Source organism: Cricetulus griseus, chromosome 2, assembly GCF_003668045.3.
Source record: "Cricetulus griseus strain 17A/GY chromosome 2, alternate assembly CriGri-PICRH-1.0, whole genome shotgun sequence".
Lineage (NCBI taxonomy): Eukaryota > Metazoa > Chordata > Mammalia > Rodentia > Cricetidae > Cricetulus > Cricetulus griseus.
Window position 1 is genome coordinate 359,058,359 of NC_048595.1, and position 18,858 is coordinate 359,077,216.

At 40.0% G+C, this 18,858-nt stretch overlaps 1 protein-coding gene across 1 annotated transcript in view; it reads left to right on the plus strand.

Annotated features, from left to right (window-relative positions):
* The window catches only part of Dnah5 (dynein axonemal heavy chain 5), a 214,012-nt gene that overhangs the window by 162,601 nt on the left and 32,553 nt on the right, over positions 1-18,858 (plus strand). Inside the window, exons 61-66 of the mRNA XM_027400064.2 lie at positions 773-910; positions 4,897-5,032; positions 5,600-5,916; positions 6,525-6,680; positions 7,672-7,854; positions 18,566-18,809. Of these exons, the coding sequence (XP_027255865.1) occupies positions 773-910; positions 4,897-5,032; positions 5,600-5,916; positions 6,525-6,680; positions 7,672-7,854; positions 18,566-18,809 (1,174 nt within the window). The remainder of the gene's footprint in view (positions 1-772; positions 911-4,896; positions 5,033-5,599; positions 5,917-6,524; positions 6,681-7,671; positions 7,855-18,565; positions 18,810-18,858) is intronic.

The following is an 18,858-nucleotide window of genomic DNA, read 5'->3' on the forward strand; positions in this document are numbered from 1 at the left end:
GTAAATTTGATCTTTTCCAACCATAAGCCTAAACTTACTTATATTTGTCAGTTACCTAAGAAATTTAATAACTATGATAAAATAATCAAGAATGTCAAGGGGACAGTGTGGAATATAGAAGGTGAGTCTCAGGGTCCCAGAACCATGTAAGGGTTCAAAGACTGATGCACATCAGAGCAAATAATTGATGTCATGCTTGCTGACATAACAGAGAATGTGATCATTGGAGAGTCCAGCATAGCACAAGACTGGTCATGAGAAGTACATGGTACTCTTTCTACACTTTCCAAGCAAACATAGTAACGTATAATTTTTGTTTTGTTGTAGTTATTTTAAGAACACAGAGCTGAAACCATTAAAAATACCTCCAACAAGACAGAACAAAGAAAATTTTTCTCTGGCATTCTTATTTCAGCTCCTGTGAAGGACAGATCTAGGCTGTCTTCTGTACTGGTGCCTCATGAAATGGTTTTTAAACAAGTTTTTAAAAGCTTTGATTTTTCCATTTTGGCCTCCACAGCTAAAATAATTTTTAGGCTATTTTGCCTATAGAAAATAAATTCGCTGACTGCTACTCCAATGATTTATAATTATTTTTATTATAAACACTGATGACAAATTCACATTAATATTTGTTTCATATTAATGCAAATTGAGGTGATTGGAGAGGTAGAAAGCTCAGGTGAAGCATGTGCCGTTGTTGAACTCCTACCATCTGATCTGTGGGTGTATGGGGACTTCCTGCTTCTTCCTCACCCTGTGTCTCCTGCAGGCCAACTTGGTAGTGCAAGAGAATCGTCACATGCTGGCCATGCAGGACCTGCAGAAAGCCCAGGCTGAGCTGGATGACAAGCAAGCAGAGCTCGATGTTGTGCAGGCAGAGTATGAACAAGCCATGACTGAAAAGCAGGTAGCCAAATCTTGGCGTGGGAGGGATGCTTATACATTCCATTGGCTCTTGGAAGCTCTCATCCCTATGCTATTTTCATCTGCAGAGTTGGTTGTCTACAAGAATTCACTGAGTTCTGTGTACAATGCACAACAATTCTTCATTGAACCCTTGGCTTTGTTGTTTTGTTTTTACTTTCTTTTTATTTATTTTATGTTTTTTTTGCATCATATATATTGATCCCACTCATTTCCCCATTCCATTCTCATCCATCCTCTGTCCCTGCACACTCCCCAAAATAAAACAGAATTTAACAGAAAAATGAAAATAAAAGGGGAAAAATGAAAAATCTCATCATGAAAGCTGCACCGTGGCACAGTGAGTCATGCAGTAAACCCCTTTGTCCTCACATATCGTTTGTTATAAGTGCTCATTGCATTGTCATTGGCCTGGTTAGAGGACTCTGGTTTCTACTACACTCTCTGATCTGTTGGCTTTGTTTCTAACCAACACTGAAAGCCACTGCTAATCCTCAGGATGGTCCCTCTGACAGAAGATGCTTATAGAAGATAGCTAACTGGTCCATGTCTCCTTATGCATGTGGCTAGTGATGACACCTGTGCCTCCTGAGTCATGCCTCTCCACACTTATTAGTCTTTCAATCAATTTTATAACTAGGTGGGGCAGGTACTTCATACAGCAGCCAAGGCACAGAAGTGCCAAGAGAGAGTTCTAGCTTTAAGCTGGTCAATCGAAACCTCAACTAGACTTTGGTATTTTGATGTCAGCTTAAGTCCTCCCTGCTATATGGGTGTAGCTGACCACAGGAGTATACCCTAATGACAATGATTGTCTGCAAATTTCTCAACACACACACACACACACACACACACACACACGAGAGAGAGAGAGAGAGAGAGAGAGAGAGAGAGAGAGAGAAATAGAGAGAGAGAGGGAGGGTGGGAGACAGAGAAAGAGAGATATCAAGACAGAGAGAGACAGACACACGGAGGGGACGGGAAGAGGGATTTTCGTACTTGGTAGAATCTAGGTTCATATACTTGTCATCTGTATACAAATCCCAGTTCCCCTGAAGACTCATTCCTTCTGAAATCAAAGTGGACTTAATACAGAGCTAAAGTAACTGAAGCTTTAGGGTTCCTTGCTTGTGTAGGTGGCTATGAGAAGCCACCTACAGTCTTTCGGTGACTGGAGACTGAGTTGAGCTCAGCAGACATCTGTGTATTCACAATCAGATAAAATGCCTGATGTGATTCAGAGAGAAGACACTGGAGTTTCTAAGTCACAAAATCATTTTCATGATTTCCTCACTGTTTTAAACACCTGTGTATGTCACATTTGCATGTAGTATATTTTTAAACCATTTCCCATACCGATGACATAAGCTTTTAGCCCTACACAGTCTGTATCTTCGAACACGGTATTGTGTTTGTCAAATGGGAGCTATATTGACTCTTTTTGAATATTTTATGGAAGTGGCCCCTGTCCAGATTAAGACACCTGCTTGTGACTCTGCAGTTTCATTGTGTGCAGAGTACATGCTGCTTCTCTTAAAGATCAAAGTCTCCTGGAAGCTGTGTGAGAGTGTCTCAAAGGGCATTTACAGGCATAAGTCAGTAGCACCTACATGGGTGTGTGTGGATTTATACTCAGGGGGTTTCGCTTGCACAAGGATAAAATTAACATTGTAACTTAGAGTCCACTCTAAAAAGCTGGAGGGAAGAGCATTAATTTCTGTCTTTTAGGATAGTCACTGTATCCAGAAGCACTCATGAATAAAAAAATTCTCTTCTACTGTTGTTGTGCTTAAATTTTAGCAGGTTTGCACTGGCTTATTCCAGTCTTTCTTGTTACTGCTTGCTGTTCTGGAACATTGCCACTTCAGAACCATAATTTTTCTACTGTTACGAATCATAATGTAAACATCTGTGTTTTCCGATGGTCTTAGGTGACCCCTGTGAAAGGGTTATTTGATCCCCAAAGGAGTCATGATCCACAAGTTGTGAACCACTGGTTTACATAAATGAACACATAAGAGCTGCTACTGTAAAAAACAAAATAATCGTTAAAAACTTGAGTTTCAACAAATTTCAAATTTCTTTAGGTTAAAACAAAACAACAAAAAATTAGCCGTGAATTTTTCTGCTACCAGCTTCTGAACAACCTTCACTCATTTTTGTTGCATTTTCCTCATTCCTAGGTCTGGATGAAGCTGACAGGGGCTTGTGGACCTTCCAAAGGGGCTCTAGTCTACAGTTCATTATAACCCAGGCCTGCATGGTTTCTTGAAAGTACCCTGGCTACTGTACTCAAAGGATGTGCCTAGTTGTAGGGTCCAATTTCTCCAGCCTTCTGAAGAATGAGCCAACTTACTGGCCAGTTCGGAGAGACCAGACTTCAGAGCTGTCACAAGGGCATTCTGTACCTGACCTTTAGTTGAGACCACAGTAACAGTCTGCTTCTCTGTAACATAAGCACTAACCATTCTTGGCCTTTGTTGCTCTAATCAGAGGGACCTGGGTACTGAGCGAACAAAGACATGGGGAGAAGGCCTAGCAGTTTTTTTAACTGGCTGCATATAAGATGAAAAATTCAAGGAGAAAATGAAATTAAGGATGTCATTTAATTGAAAACATTGTTTTAAACAAATTATGTGGTGTCAAATATTATATAGCTGGTATCTTTATTCTTGGGTTGAAGCAAGCAGACACATGTGGTGGGGATATGCCACAGAAAGTTGGGTTTTGGTTATTTTTCTTTAACTAAAAGGGAAGACAAAACTACAGAAGGAAGATGAAAACAAATAGGGCTAAGTATCTCCCTTTTTCAAGACACTGTATTGTGTTATTCTTACAAAAGCAGCCTATTCATTACAGAAAGTGTATTTAGGCAATCCTGGAAAGGAATAAAAATAATACTTTGCTCTTGTATCTGAACATATGCTATATATTTTACATATACTTTAAGTCCATTTACAAACGGAACCCTCAGTACGGAGTTTTATTATCTAAGTTATTAACTTCACAAAATATTGTGATCTTTTTGGCTCATAAAAACTTGCAAGATAGCTTTAATCAGTTTAGAGTATTTATGTCAGCACACTGTAATAATTTAAATGGTGGTTTGAGTAATCCCACTAAAGAAAAGTATTGAAACAGTTGAAACTTTTATTTAGATACCATTATAGATGTTTCCATTGAGCTTATCTTGTAAAATGTGCAGTGTAGATTTGTTATAGATGGACAAACATCTCCTGATGTACACCTCTTTGTCCATACTTTATTTCCTATACTTTCACACGTAGAGCTGGAAGTCATCTCGTAAACACAGAGGGCAAGAAGAACTTGGGCTGGGAATGTAGTTCATCAGCACAGTACATATCTAGCATGCCTGAGGCCCTGGGGTCCTTCACCAGAACCAGAAACTGGGGATAGGATTGGCTTCTGATTGGCAGTATTACAAGGAAGTCTGCATTAAAGTCCTTTTTCTGGCTCAAGGAAAAGCTGAAAAATATATACCAGTTAAATGAGGTGAAATTTATGCAGATACCGTGAGGTACAATGAGGTGAAGGTAATCTAAGTTTTTGCTGACAATGCATGAGGTGTGGCTTTAGATAAACCACAGATGACCCCAGGGTTCAGCATGAGATATATTCTTAATTGCATTTTCCTGAGAATTCTCATTTTACCTACTTTATGTTACATGATACTATCATGTGTGGTTTTACTTGTGAGTGATAGGAATGTCCAGCATCTGTCTGTTATTAACCCCTGAAAGGATTTGGCTGCTGGGTTCACAGCACTGGACAGAAAACCAGAGACAGAGCAGGGCCAACACAGACATGTGGAGGTAGAACCTGTGTTTCCTGTGAAAATGAGCCTTCCATGTCTCAAGAAAGGCAGACAATAAGTGTCTTAAAGTCACACATTTGAACTAGAAGCTGTTCTCTGAATAAAGGTTTTCTTCTGGTTTTGACCTTCTTCAGACCTTGCTTGAAGATGCCGAGCGATGCAGGCATAAGATGCAGACAGCGTCAACGCTCATCAGTGGCTTGGCAGGTGAAAAGGAGCGATGGACAGAACAAAGCAAAGAGTTTGCTGCACAAACTAAACGACTCGTAGGTCTGTAAATTTTTTTAATAATGAGACTGTGTGTTGACTGTGATGGAGTCAGAAGCCTTAAGCTTTAATCAAACAACACTTACTTATTTCAAATTCCTATGTGTGTTTGCCTGTCTACTACCATCTCAAGGAGGTGGGTAATTGTCTGGTTCATATGTATCTTGATTTGATGGGTTAACGACCCTAATACCTCTTCTTAGTTCAGTTTCAAATGCTTCTATAAGTATGGGAATATTGATCAAGGGCACTTTGATGAAGGCTCTGTCTTCTCTGGATTTTAAAGTTATATTTTTGAGCTAGAGGTCACTCTGTTCCAGCAAAGTTATGATAAGACAATGACTGACTTCTGACAGTTGTTTCTTGATTGGACATCTAGACTCTGTTCAACAGTCTTTCAAACTCACACTTATTTATTAAGCCATTTGTAGCCCATGCTCACAGGTTGCTTTGTGTAATTTAGTTTGAAAGAAATGGTTGCAGTTTTATACTTCTTTTTCTATTTTAGTGACTTACACAATTGCATGGATGGTCTCTAAATATTTTAGGGGTGCTTGCTTTCCATTTTAGGGGATGTGCTGCTGGCAACAGCTTTTCTATCATATTCTGGTCCATTTAACCAAGAGTTTCGAGATCTGCTGTTAAATGATTGGAAGAAGGAAATGAAAGCCCGTAAAATTCCATTTGGGAATGACCTAAATCTTAACGAGATGTTGATTGATGCCCCTACTATCAGTGAATGGAACCTACAAGGCCTTCCAAATGATGACCTGTCTATTCAGAATGGAATTATCGTCACTAAGGCATCACGCTATCCTTTGCTAATTGATCCACAGACTCAAGGCAAGATCTGGATTAAAAATAAAGAAAGCCAAAATGAACTCCAGGTGACTTCCATTTGAGGACATTTATACACTTCAAGCTGTATTTCTCTATAGAGTTTACCACCCTGCTCCCCCCCCCCCCAGAAAAGGGGAAGAAATATTTGGATGTCTTACAGATTTTGTTTGAAATCCTAAGCAGAGATATAAACTTATGTCTAATAACAAAGTGTTTTCCATAACTGTGTTGTTTCCATTTTTGGCTGCATTACCTAGCACCATATTTCAGAAAGTAATGGCTCAGATGCTTATCTGCAAATGCTATGGCTTTCTCTGGTCATCAGAAAAAGCAGAGCCATGTCACTCTACATGTACTGTCCTCACAAACAGGTTTCTAGCTGTCTACCTGCAGGGATGGTGGAGGACAGAAAGAGGCAGAGATGTCCCCCAGGACTTTCACATGCTTCATGGCAGGTGATAATATTTGTCTATTAAAGGCACAATGAAAACATTTAAAGCTCTCCACACCATTTTATGTAGCAGGGTTTCAATGTCCAGGCTTCCTAAGTTCTTGTTTCCCATGGCAGAGTGTTATAGCGCTCACTTGACATTACTGTGTATTGCATCATGAGCCTGTTCCTCCAAGTAACCTTGTGATCCCATCCCATTTGTAGACCACATCTCTAAACCACAAGTACTTTAGAAACCACCTGGAGGACAGCCTTTCCCTTGGACGGCCTTTACTTATAGAAGATGTTGGGGAGGAACTAGATCCTGCTCTGGACAATGTTTTGGAAAAAAACTTCATTAAATCTGGATCTACCTTTAAGGTAAGAGAAACCCATTGACAACAATATGCAGAGCAATTGTTCAACCCGTTGGATGAGACAGAATTTTTTCAAGAGGCAGCAGTTGGAATTGGCTTGGGGGGTGCTATTCGGCTCTTCTTGAGTTGAGACTAAATGAATTGAAGAACAATCATTTCATGTACTTCTGTAATTAAGAAATGGATTCTATTTTCATCTCTGACTGTTGAAAAATTTAAGAACTCCGTGTCCCCCCTTCCTTCTGCACAGATATGAACACACTTATGAAATGCTTATGGGATTCTGTTACATGGCACTGGTTAAAAATTCAAGCAATATAAGTTCATGTGTGTTCGTGAGCCCTCAGTGAGGCCCCATCCCTTGCCTGCCATAAACTCTATACCAATGCTCCCACCCTTCTCTTTCATTAAATTTTGGGGTCTTGCTCACGGGACTTCCAAAACCCCAGCGTGTTGGTAATGAGCCTTTTCATTGTTCTCAACCTCTGAGAAAATTGTGTGTTAGCTTTTTTTTTAGGTCCTTGGCTTAGTCACAACAGGTTTGACAACACATTCTTCCCCCCCCCTTTTTTTTTTTTTTTTTTTGGTTTTTCAAGACAGGGATTCTCTGTATAGCTTTGGAGCCGATCCTGGCACTCGCTCTGTAGACCAGGCTGGCCTCGAACTCACAGAGATCCACCTGATTCTGCCTCCTGAGTGCTGGCATTAAAGGCACGCACCACCAGTGCCCGGCTGACAACAAATTCTTTATCCATTACATTGTATAATTAGAACTCTTATCTACCTCCCCTTCTCTTTCCCCTTGTCCCTTCCACCTTTCCTCCCAGCTTGAAGTGTCTTGAAGCTCTCTGAGTACCCAAAGACAATTTGTTTTTATGTTTTACTATATAAATTATATTCAGTTACAAATTGATCTAATCAATAACTGATTTAATATGAAAAGGACTCAGGTGTATCTCTCCTCTGTTTACCTTTTTTTTTTTTTTTACGTGAAGGTGAAAGTTGGGGATAAGGAAGTAGATGTTATGGATGGTTTTAAACTATACATTACCACCAAGCTGCCAAATCCAGCCTACACCCCAGAAATAAGTGCTCGGACCTCCATCATTGACTTCACTGTCACTATGAAAGGCTTGGAGGATCAGTTACTCGGGAGAGTCATCCTCATGGAGAAACAGGTGGGGAATCAAGGCTGACTCCGTTTCTGCACTGCACTGTCTGTCATTGATAAAAATAATATGAGAGATGCCATAGAATCGATTTCCCATTTATCTCTGTGTTTTTTCTGTGTCCTGAATCTTGTTTATTACATTGCAATTGCTTTAGGAGCCATTAATCTAGAATCCTAAATTCACATTAATTCTTCTGTATTAGGCAATTATCTACATATATTTCTTGGTGTGTATGTGCTGGACTGTCGTGCGTACATGTACATATGTGTACAAATGTGTGTAGAGGCCAGACATTGGGTATTTTCTTCCACCTTTTGAATTTAAAAATTTTATCATCATTACCATATAATAATAATGATAATGATTGTAATAATAATTATTATTTTTATATGTGCTTTACCCGCATGTATATCTGTGAATTACATACATGCTTGGTACCTGTGGGGGCCTGAAGAGGCTATTGGATCTTTTGGAACTGGTGTGACAGGGGGTTGTGAGATGCCATATGGGTGCTAATAATCGAACCTGGGTCCTCTGTAAGAGCAGCAGTTTCTTAGCAGCAATGCCATTCTTCCTGCTGCAGAACCTTTACTTTTTAAGATGTGGCCTTTCACTAAAGTGGGAGCTGGTTACTTCAACTCTGCTGGCCAGTCAGTCAGCTTCAGTGACTCATCTGTTTCTCAGCCACATCTCTTAGGGCTGGGAATGAAGAAGACACACAGCATAATGCCTGGATTTTTTATGAATCCTTGGGTTCCAAGCTTAGGTCTTCATGCTTTTGTGGCAGGCATTTTCCTAAGTCATCTACACAGCCACACGTTTAATGTATTTTCATGAATTACACAGGTCACTGGTAACTTTTCTAAGACACCAACAATGTAACTCTGAGGATATAGTTTCATTTTGTTTTGTTATTCTGTTCTTCAACTGTTTTATTTTTATGAAAAGCTTATTGTTTTATGAATTCTATTTTCCTGTTTATGTTCAGTTTTCTCATCTGCTTTCATTTGGTTATGATTCTTCTTAGAATATAAGATGTAAACTTTGTGCTTAGACCATAAGCAATCTCAGCTGTTTTACTTATTTGAATTTTATTTATGTGGTTGTGTAAACACATATCTGTGCCTCTGTGGATATGTATATATCCCATCATGTAGATGCCTGCAGAACCATAAGAGCATGTCAGATCTCCTAGAACTGGAGTTGCAAGCAGTTGTTACTCCCTGGCACAGGAGTAACCCTGAGTGCTGGGACCTGAACCTGGGTCTTCTGCAAGAGCAGCATGCTTTCTTAGACATTGAGCCATCTCTCTAGTCCCTCAGTCTAGTCCCATTATCTAAAAGAGCTCCATGTATGTCTGATGGGTCTGGAATAAACCTTTCAGGGCTGTTTGGTGGATGAGTTGGTTTAGTGTGTCAAGGCTCCTGGTGTCAGGCATGTTGACCTGAGTTTGTTGCCAGCACACACGTCAGAAATTAAGAACCAACTCCTGCAAGTTGACCTCCACATGTGTGAGTGACACATGCTCCCTCCCACAAATAAACAGACGACATACAAAATGAAGAATTCTTATAGCCTCTGAAGTCTGCTGTTCTGGGTTGATCTCTGCCACTGTGACAAATACTCTGACCGAAAGCAGTGAGGGGAAGAAAGGTTTCCTTCCTAGGGGAATTATAATTCTACAGCACTGTCCATTGATTAGAGATGGCAAAGCAAGAACTCAATATATGAACTTGAAAAGCCTGCCTGCTATTTCACACATTACTATCTCTAACAAAAGATCTCATTTCACAGTCAAAGAAGGACAGAAGGAGCAGGGTGGTGGGAAGGGGGAGGGATGGGGTAGATGATGGGTAGAATGGGGTCTTCTGGCTCATAGGCAAGCTTATAGTCAACTAGATTTCAAGACCACCTGCCTAGAGATAGTACTACCCACAGTGGGCTGTGCCTTCCCATATCAATTAACAATCAAGACAATCCCTCATTGATCTGCCCATGGGCCAGTCTGATCTAGGCAAGTTTTAAACTCAGGCTCTCCAGGACAGCCACTGACTTACTGAAGCCCTGGAAACATAACTCACTGTAGGCTTCCTTTGCTATTATTTTTTTGGAGATAGGTAGCTTAGTGCTCAGTGAAAAAATGACCAATAATTTATAAACTTCTCCTTTCCGAGTAAGCATTTCCCCTGGGAAGCATGTGAAGTTTAAGCAAAGAGATCTAGAAGGTTTTTAATGAGACTACTATGGTAAGGCTGAAGTTGCTATTGACTTTCTCATGGGTTCGATAGCAGGGAGGTTCTTTTACTTTTTGGCCCACGCTATGCTGACCTGAAGATTTATTAGGTTAAGATCATTGACAAATTCCTTGGATCTGCACCTCCTCCTGTCTTTATGCTTTCTGCATGCTATATCGGACTTGCTCTTCTGATCACTACCTCTGGAAGGGAGAGGGACAATATCTCTTTCTTCCTCCTCTCCCTCCCCATCTCTTTCTGTGTTTTTTAAAAAAGTCTTTTATTTTCTTCTTTCTTTAAATTTAGAAACAATCATTTTACATATCAATCCCCTGATTCCCTCTCCCTCTGATTCTCCCATGCCCCTACCAACCCTCCTCAACCCACCCCCACCCAGTCCCCAAGGATGGCGAGGCATTCCATGGGGGATCATCAAAGTCTGTCACATCATTTGGGGGATGTGGCCCTCCTCCGTGTATCTGGGCTGCAATAGTATCCCTCCATAGGGAATGGGCTCCTGAAGTCCATTTGTGCACTATGGATAAAACACTGGTTCCACTGTTAGAGGTCCCATAGACTGCCCAGGCTTCCTAATTGGTACCTACATTCAGAGGGTTTGGTTTGGTCCAATGCTGGTTCCCCAGCTTTACGACTAGGGTCTCTGTGCTGTCACTAGGTCAGGTCAGCTGGTTCTGTAGGTTTCTCAGTCATGGTCTTGACTGTTTCTGTTCTTTTAATTACAATACATGACTGGTACTCATGAATTCAGAACTTAATTTGAGGAGCCTTTAACCCAGCTTCATAAGTTCATATGGGCAGTTGACTTCACTGCAGGAACCAGTGCACATTCTGGCAGAGTAGCTGTTCAGGAAACAATAACCTTCACCATGGACCTGTCACCTTTCAGGCCTGACTTAAAGCAGGAGATTGGAGAGGTGCAGCAATGCCACACTGCTACTTCAGTAAGGATTTGGGTTTTGATTACCAGAATGTACTGTTAATCATACCAAATTCTGAGAGTCTTTTGGGCCAGCATCCATCACAACAACTCTAGGCTCTGATGTCACCTGTAGCCTTGGCTTCAGCGAGATGAGTAGGCATGGTGGCAGGTTACATAATGTAATTGTCTTGGGTTTTCTTATATTGTGTTGAGATGAATACAATTTCTCTGGAAGAAACAATTTGGTCTGACGGATGCTGGTCACTATAAAACAGCAAAACCAACATCAAACTACCAGCCCATGGCTTCAGTGGCCGGAAAGGCTTATAGTATCAAGGAGTGATTTCAGATTCTTTTGTTTTCTTTTCTTTTTTTGGGGGGTGGGAGTCTAGACAGGATTTCTCTGGGGCTTTGGAGTCTGTCCTGGAACTAGGTCTTGTAGATTAGGCTGGTCTCGAACTCACATTGATCTGTCTGCCTCTGCCTCCTGAGTGCTGGGTTCAAAGGCATGTACTACCACCACCTGGCTTTGATTTCAGATTCTTAAAGACTTTCATCAGACTTACAAAGTCAGTACACGTCCAGGCCTGGTGTTTCCCTCTTCTTGGGAAAACTGAATGTGTTGAGAAAACCATTCCCTTATCAACATATCATTGGCAGGACACACACTCACAATAAGCAACTCTTTCAAACATCATGGACAGGGTAACATGGCAGTCTATTTACCTGTATTTATTTATTTAGTACCAGAGGATTATTTTACTATGTACACCAATATAATAATTACAGTTATCTTTTCCTTAATTTCCCCAAACAAAGCGTTATGGTAAAAGAAGTGACTTGTTGGGCTTAGGTGTGTGTGTGTGTGTGTGTGTGTGTGTGTGTGTGTGTGTGTGTGTTGTGTGTTGTGTGGTCAAACTCCATTGTTGCTCCTATCCAGTATTTACTATGTTTTTCAAGACTTATGTCTCCTATTGGCCCGATACTTAACCAACTAGGTGAGGCTGACAGGCCCATGGGCCCTAGAATCCTCTCATCTCCAACTTGAGTTAGCATTAGAATTACAGGCACATGACATACTGCCTTTTTTTTTTTTTTTGTGGGGTTGCTGGAGATTGAACTCAAGCAAGCACTTTTGTGACTAAATTGTCTCCAGACCTACAACTTACTTTGCATGGGTTAACATTGTCTGTTTTTTCCTAGGAGGTTCCCCTACCCAGCCCCAATATCTATTCTTCCCACTGCATCTGTGAATCTTTTCATGTGGCTGAGTTTTCTCAGTCTAGGTGGTGAATTGAGGTCTGACCTGATCTGTTTGTTTTGTTCCCCTCAGTCATTTGCCATAATCTAGTAAGTGCATTTGAATGAGCCACCTCTATGTGCTTTATGAACACAGGATCATAAATTGAGTTCCAACATTCAAGAAGATAGTATTTTTCAACTAAAATCCTCCAAAGTGAGTCAAAATAATACTGTCTGTATACCCTTCTCTCATCAAAGAGAATATTTTTTTTTGGCAAACCAAGGTATTTAGGTAGATATATAGACAGAAAAGCACATATCTAGAATGACAAACATTTATTCTACTTATTAAGAAAGCACTGTCATGGTAGCACTGAAATGTCACTTGTTTATACTAATTTCTACATTTACTAAAATTTCAAATTCTCATTTAGTGAATGAATGAATCTGAGCAACGACTAAGGAGGTTTTAAGTGCAACATAACAGATGGCATCAGCGATAGGAGAGCATGTTTTCACTGAGTGGCTACAGCTCTGCAAATTAAAAACTGTATCCCTATAGACTTTCCAGACCTTGCTCAAAGATGAGTTTCCTTTCTATTCTGACCTGGTAACTGGCTCACTGCACTCTGATCATGAGTTTTAGTATTAGGTGGGGCCCTTCCCACCAAAACTACTCAACCAATAAGAATTCATGGATCAGAATTTAAAGTAGAGTTAGTGGTCTTGGCTGTTTGCTTTTATGCAATTTTGTCACGACAGCTCATATTTTTAACTTTGTGGTTTGTAGAGAGAGAAGGCTCATGTTCCTATTTCTAGCACTGAGATTAGAGTTTCTGGTTCACTTTCAGTTTACTTTCAAGGGACATAACACCACATAATTTGCCTCATAATATCAATGGAGTGCACTCAAGGTACCAGGAATCGCTTACTATAAGTATCGGAAGATGTTACTAAATGACCAAAACAGACCAGACCCAAACCAGCAGAATCAGACCTCCAACTATCCTAAGGGAATAGCGTATATGTAAGTATTTATGCTTAGAAGGTGTTACATGCTCTTAAGATATATAAATACCAAGCATGACAGGAGGGAGAGCTGTGGAATCAGGTGCTGGGATGCTCATTGAGGGTTGGTGGTCACCTTGTTGAGAAGGTGCACTTAATAAAGACTTGAGGATGGGAAGACTATTCATTTTATGGGGGAAGAACAGGCCTGATAAATCAATCACCAAGGCTGAGGTCTCAAGAGAAGAAAGCAATACATGTGTTGGATGTAACAGGTCTCAGACTCCTACACTGAGACCAGCAGTATCACACTGTCTGGGAATATGCTAGAATTCCAGATCCTGGACCTTGCTCCAGGCCTGCTAGCCCAGCCTCCCCACTGGTTCTAGTGTGCCTAGGTGTGGAAACTTCTGACTTAGGAGATTAGACCATAGTAGTGAAATTGAGGAATGATTAGATTCTGATGGAGAGATGGCAGGCTCTAATTATGAATTTATTGTAGAGTCTGGGAAAAGGGAGCAACCACAATGTAGTCTGGAGGCACTGAGATGACTCAGTGGGTAGAGGTGCTTGCTGTGCAAGCCTGGAGATCCTCCTTTAATCCTTGGAACTCATTTAAATATGGAAAAAAGGAACCAACTCCACAAATTGTCCTTTGACTTCTACACACACACAGTGGGACACACACACACACTCACACACACACACACACACACACACACACACACACACACACACCTACTGCTACTACTCCCTTTTTAAAAGCAGGGTTCTCAGAGTCCATGGCTTGAGAAGCTGAAGTATGGAGTGTGGACTTGCCGGGTGAAGAAGGATGAGGTTAAGTAGGATTTCAGACAGATTAGAGTTCAGTTTTGCTGACTGTGCTAAGTAGCAATAATCTCTTTGAAGTCCTAAATGGAGACACTGAAGTCATACACTGAGGAGCGGACGAGAAGCTGAGACAAAGTTTTGCAGTTGTCAATATTTAATATACACATCTTTACATCATATACTTATGTCTATCTACATATTATGTGTGTATAATCTATTGAGCTATCAACTACCTATCTATGTATCATCTATCTACCTACCACCGGTATTTTTTATATCACTATCATCATCATCTCTCTATAATCTATCTATCTATCTATCCATCCACCTATCTATTTTGTGTATCTCATCAATTTCCTATCTACCTGGAACTATGTATCCTCTATTACATCTATCGTCTATTATCTGTCTATCGTCTATCCATCATCTATCTTTTATTTTCAGTCCTGAGAATCATCAAGCCAAGGCATTGTGTATGTTAAGGAAGTGATATTTTATTTATTGATACAACGTCAAGGTCAATTTTGTGATCCTATATCTCTCCTCTTGTTTGGGTATTGTGTTTATATAGATCGTTTAAAATGTAATACATAATTAGATACAGATTATATAGTCAGATATAATAGTCAAAACTTATAATTAGGTTAGTTAGGTTTTAGATATACAGAGATGTATTTGAAATGGATATATATTCTTCAAACCTTTCAAAGACCTACAGAATATATACCATTTAAATGGTTTAGGGTTTTTCTTGACAGTGAGACACAACTGCTCCTGGCACACCAATTATAAGTCAGAAAGGAGGATTGGTATCGAATAAACTCATTATGGAGTTTGCCTTCAACATGTCAAGATTAGCCATTTGGGCAAGAAACTGCTCTTGACTGGACTTTTTGTTGCTATATAAACTGGACATGCAGGACCCACAAGAAAGTGACTGCTAAACTTACAAAACAAGATAGTACTGAAGGGTTCCTGCTGAAATGGAGAAGTATGCAAGACACACTGTGGCCTATAGACTGAAGATAGATGCCCCAATGTTACAGAGGAACTTTGGGTGACTGTCCAGGCAGAGAGATACCTCTGTCAGTTCTAGAGTTTATATATTATCCTTCTGTGGTCTTTGATGGAGTTGAAGACAGACCGTTATGGTTATAGTTTTCTTCAGTTATTATAAAAGATAAGCTACCCTTCTTTTTATTTAGACAGAAAAGAGAAAATGAGGGGGAGGTCCTTCTGTGTATATGTTTATCTTATTGGTTATTGAATAAAGTACTGTTGACCAATGAAGAAGCTGGTTAGGCAGGACTAGGAGTCAAGGAAGATTCTGTGAAATGTAGTAAAAGGAAGTCTTGTGATACAGGCAGGAAGTGTCATAGCAGGCAGACTCCTATATAAGCAAGGGCAAGAAGGAAGTCGTTCCTTTTCTCTCTTCTTCCTGCTCTCTGCTCTGCAGTTGCCATGTAACCCAGTTAAGTCTCATGGTTGTAGACTGAGCTAGCAAGTAAGAAATCCTGGGGATTGTCCAGCAGCATTGTACCTAATATAAGTCTCTCTGTGTTACTTGGGACCTTAATGTGGCGGTGGGCAGAACTTGAGCAGAACTCAGGCGGCCTAGTGGAAAGTGCCCTTGTGGTGGCAAGGCTTGGGTGGTTAGAGTAAAGACTTATCATAACAAGTTTGTTCTTGTAGAGGACCTGGTTTGGTTCCCAGGACCCACATGGAGGCTAAGAGTCATTTGTGACTCCAGTTCCAGAAGATCTGATGCCCTTTTCTGTCTTCTTCAGGCAGTGTACTATGTGATTTTCAGATATATATGCAGGGAAAATATCCATACACATAAAATAAAAATAAATAAAATCTCAAAACAAATGACCCCCCTCCTAAAAAAGCCCTAAAACTTAACAGAATGGATGAAAGGCCAGAATAGTTTTCTAGAGTAGGGGTCAGAAGTTATAACCTATAGATAGACACTTCCTATTTTTTCCCACTTCCCTGATCTCTTTTGGCAATAAAATTTTATTGATACTCAAAAAAGGAAATGATACTTAATTAACTGAACTACATCCCCAGCTGAGTGATTAGCATATTGGTGATGATCGAAACAAGGCATAATTTGCAGACTGATGTGGGTTTCTTTTCTCACAGTCATAAGATAAATCCTAGAAATGAATAATTACATTATCCATAAAAGTGAAGGGACTAGAATATTTGTTAATAAAACCTTTCTTTAGGTCTGTCTTCTTTCTCTGGAGGCTTGTATGAGCACTGGATCCTAATAGACAGATAACACCACCCAGTGATTAACTACTAAGTCCATTATGTTTCATATGATTTGTTGTTACATAGATTTATGCCTCTTTCAGCAGGGAGTAGAATTTGGAAGCCTGCTGAGGGCATCCTGAATATCTGCCTGTGGAATGCTCTTTCCTCATGCTTCTCTAGGAATCTGAGCTGTGCACAGTGTGGCTTTGTAGCTGCCGAGAGTCACCCTCAGAACTGAGAAAGGCTGTCAGCATGATTTTGCCGCTGACCTCACGTTTAAATCTGGGTTTCACCTGATTAAAGTTATGTGGGATTACACATTTTTACATGTAGTTACATTGTTATTTGGCACTGTATTTAGAAGGCTTTTCAAGTAAACTCGGGGATGCATTTTCTTTTATCAGTTATAAGTGCTATCTGCTTAAATGTCCTTCCTGGTTTTGATTATTTTCTTTAACTTCAAAGTCTTTCACTTTCATGCACAGCTTGCTTAGCATCAGTATATTTTCTTCATTGCCCTTTTGCCTCTGAGCATCACACTCCTCTGGCTTGCTCAGTGTCAATCACATCGCTTCCTTTCTCTCTCTGAGCTTCCAAGGAAAGAACCACCATTGGCAATAATCTTCCAGAGCTTTGTTCTCATGAGCCATACACCTAAACTATAAGACTTATATCTCAGAGAAGTTTAAATATATTATGATGCAACATAACAATTAATATATATTATATAAAACCAAGTCTTTGAGAATTTTATAAAATGTATTTTGATCACATTCTGCCCAATCCCTCCCCTTAACTCCTTCCATGTGTACCCCAACTCCCAAATTTGTGTTTTTTCTCTCTTTTTAAAATTTAATAATTCATAGATCCAGCTTGTGCTTCCCATGTACTCCTGGATATTGGGCCATCCATTGGAGCATGACCAACCACACCCTTGAAACACTGACCCTTTGTCCCCAGGAAGCTGTTTATGAACATAGGTTCTCATCTATGATTGGGGTTTCATGGACACATTTCACTCCATGTTAGAATGTGAATGTGGACTTGTCCAGACCTTGGGCTGGCAACTATAGTTTCTGTGAGTTCATGAATACAGGTGTCTTGCCATATCCAGAAGCCACTGTTTCACCTTGACTGAACCAGCTTTTATAATCTTTCTATCTTTCTGTTCACTCTTCCATGATGGTCCCTGAAAACAACATATATATATATATATATATATATAGTGTGTGTGTGTGCTTGTGTGTATGTATATATATATATATATATATACATACATATATGTGTGTGTATTCATGTAGATCTATTTTAAAACAAGGTTTTTAGTATCACAGTCTGGCTTCAAACTTGCTGTGTGAGGATGACCTTGAACTTTGGACCCTTTGCCTCCCCTCCTGAGTTCTGGGATTAGGTTTGCACCTATACCTGGTTTTGAGGGTGCTGGGGTTTGAACCCAGGACTTCATGCATTTTAGGCAAACATGCTACCCATTGATGACCCCATCCAACATTATAGTGTATGTTTGTTTTCAGGTCAAGAAAAATTTTCAAATGAAAAGAAAATGGTTTTGGTATGCTTTTCAGAAAGATTCTTGCTATGTAGTTCAGGTCAGCATTGAACTTGTAATTCTCCTGCCTCAGGCCCCTGAGTGCTGGGAGTACAGGCATATAATACCGTGATGGACTGTTGAGATTCTTCATTTTAAATGTACTCCTGGAGACAGCTTAGATGCCCAATTACAGAGAGTGGCTTCTCTGAGAGGAGAGTACCATTTCAACCTACAAGGTAGAGATGATCTTACTAAAACAGCAGAACTCTTTCAGGGAAACTAACTAATCACATTTAATTAGAGATTTGTATGTCTGTCTTCAAATTTGACCTCTCTCTGCATATAATCACAAAATCACTAAAATGATGACTTAGAGAATATAGAAACAAGAATAGAGGTATTGGTAGTATATGCATATATATTGTATATAAAATATAAATAAATATATAATAATTTTGAATACACTGGATATTGTCTTCTGCCTATTTTCTCTGCTTTTTGATGTACATGTTTTTTTTTTTTCAGCCAAGGATAATAGACACAGTAAATTGCTGATGCCCGGCAGCAGATAGAGAGGTCCACATTTTAAGGAATGCCCTCAAAATAGAGATTCAGTTATGATGAAAATATATTTTTGTAAATTAACAGGAACTTGAGAAAGAACGAACTCATCTCATGGAAGATGTAACCGCAAACAAAAGAAGGATGAAGGAGCTGGAGGATAATTTGCTTTATCGCCTGACGAGCACTCAAGGGTCCCTGGTGGAGGATGAGAGTCTCATTGTTGTGCTGAGCAACACCAAAAAGACAGCCGAGGAGGTGACACAGAAGCTGGAAATTTCTGTGGAGACAGAAATTCAAATTAACTCAGCCCGGGAGGAGTACCGACCCGGTGAGTCCAGTAATGGAAGACAAATGTCACAAGAAAATGGAACAAGGCA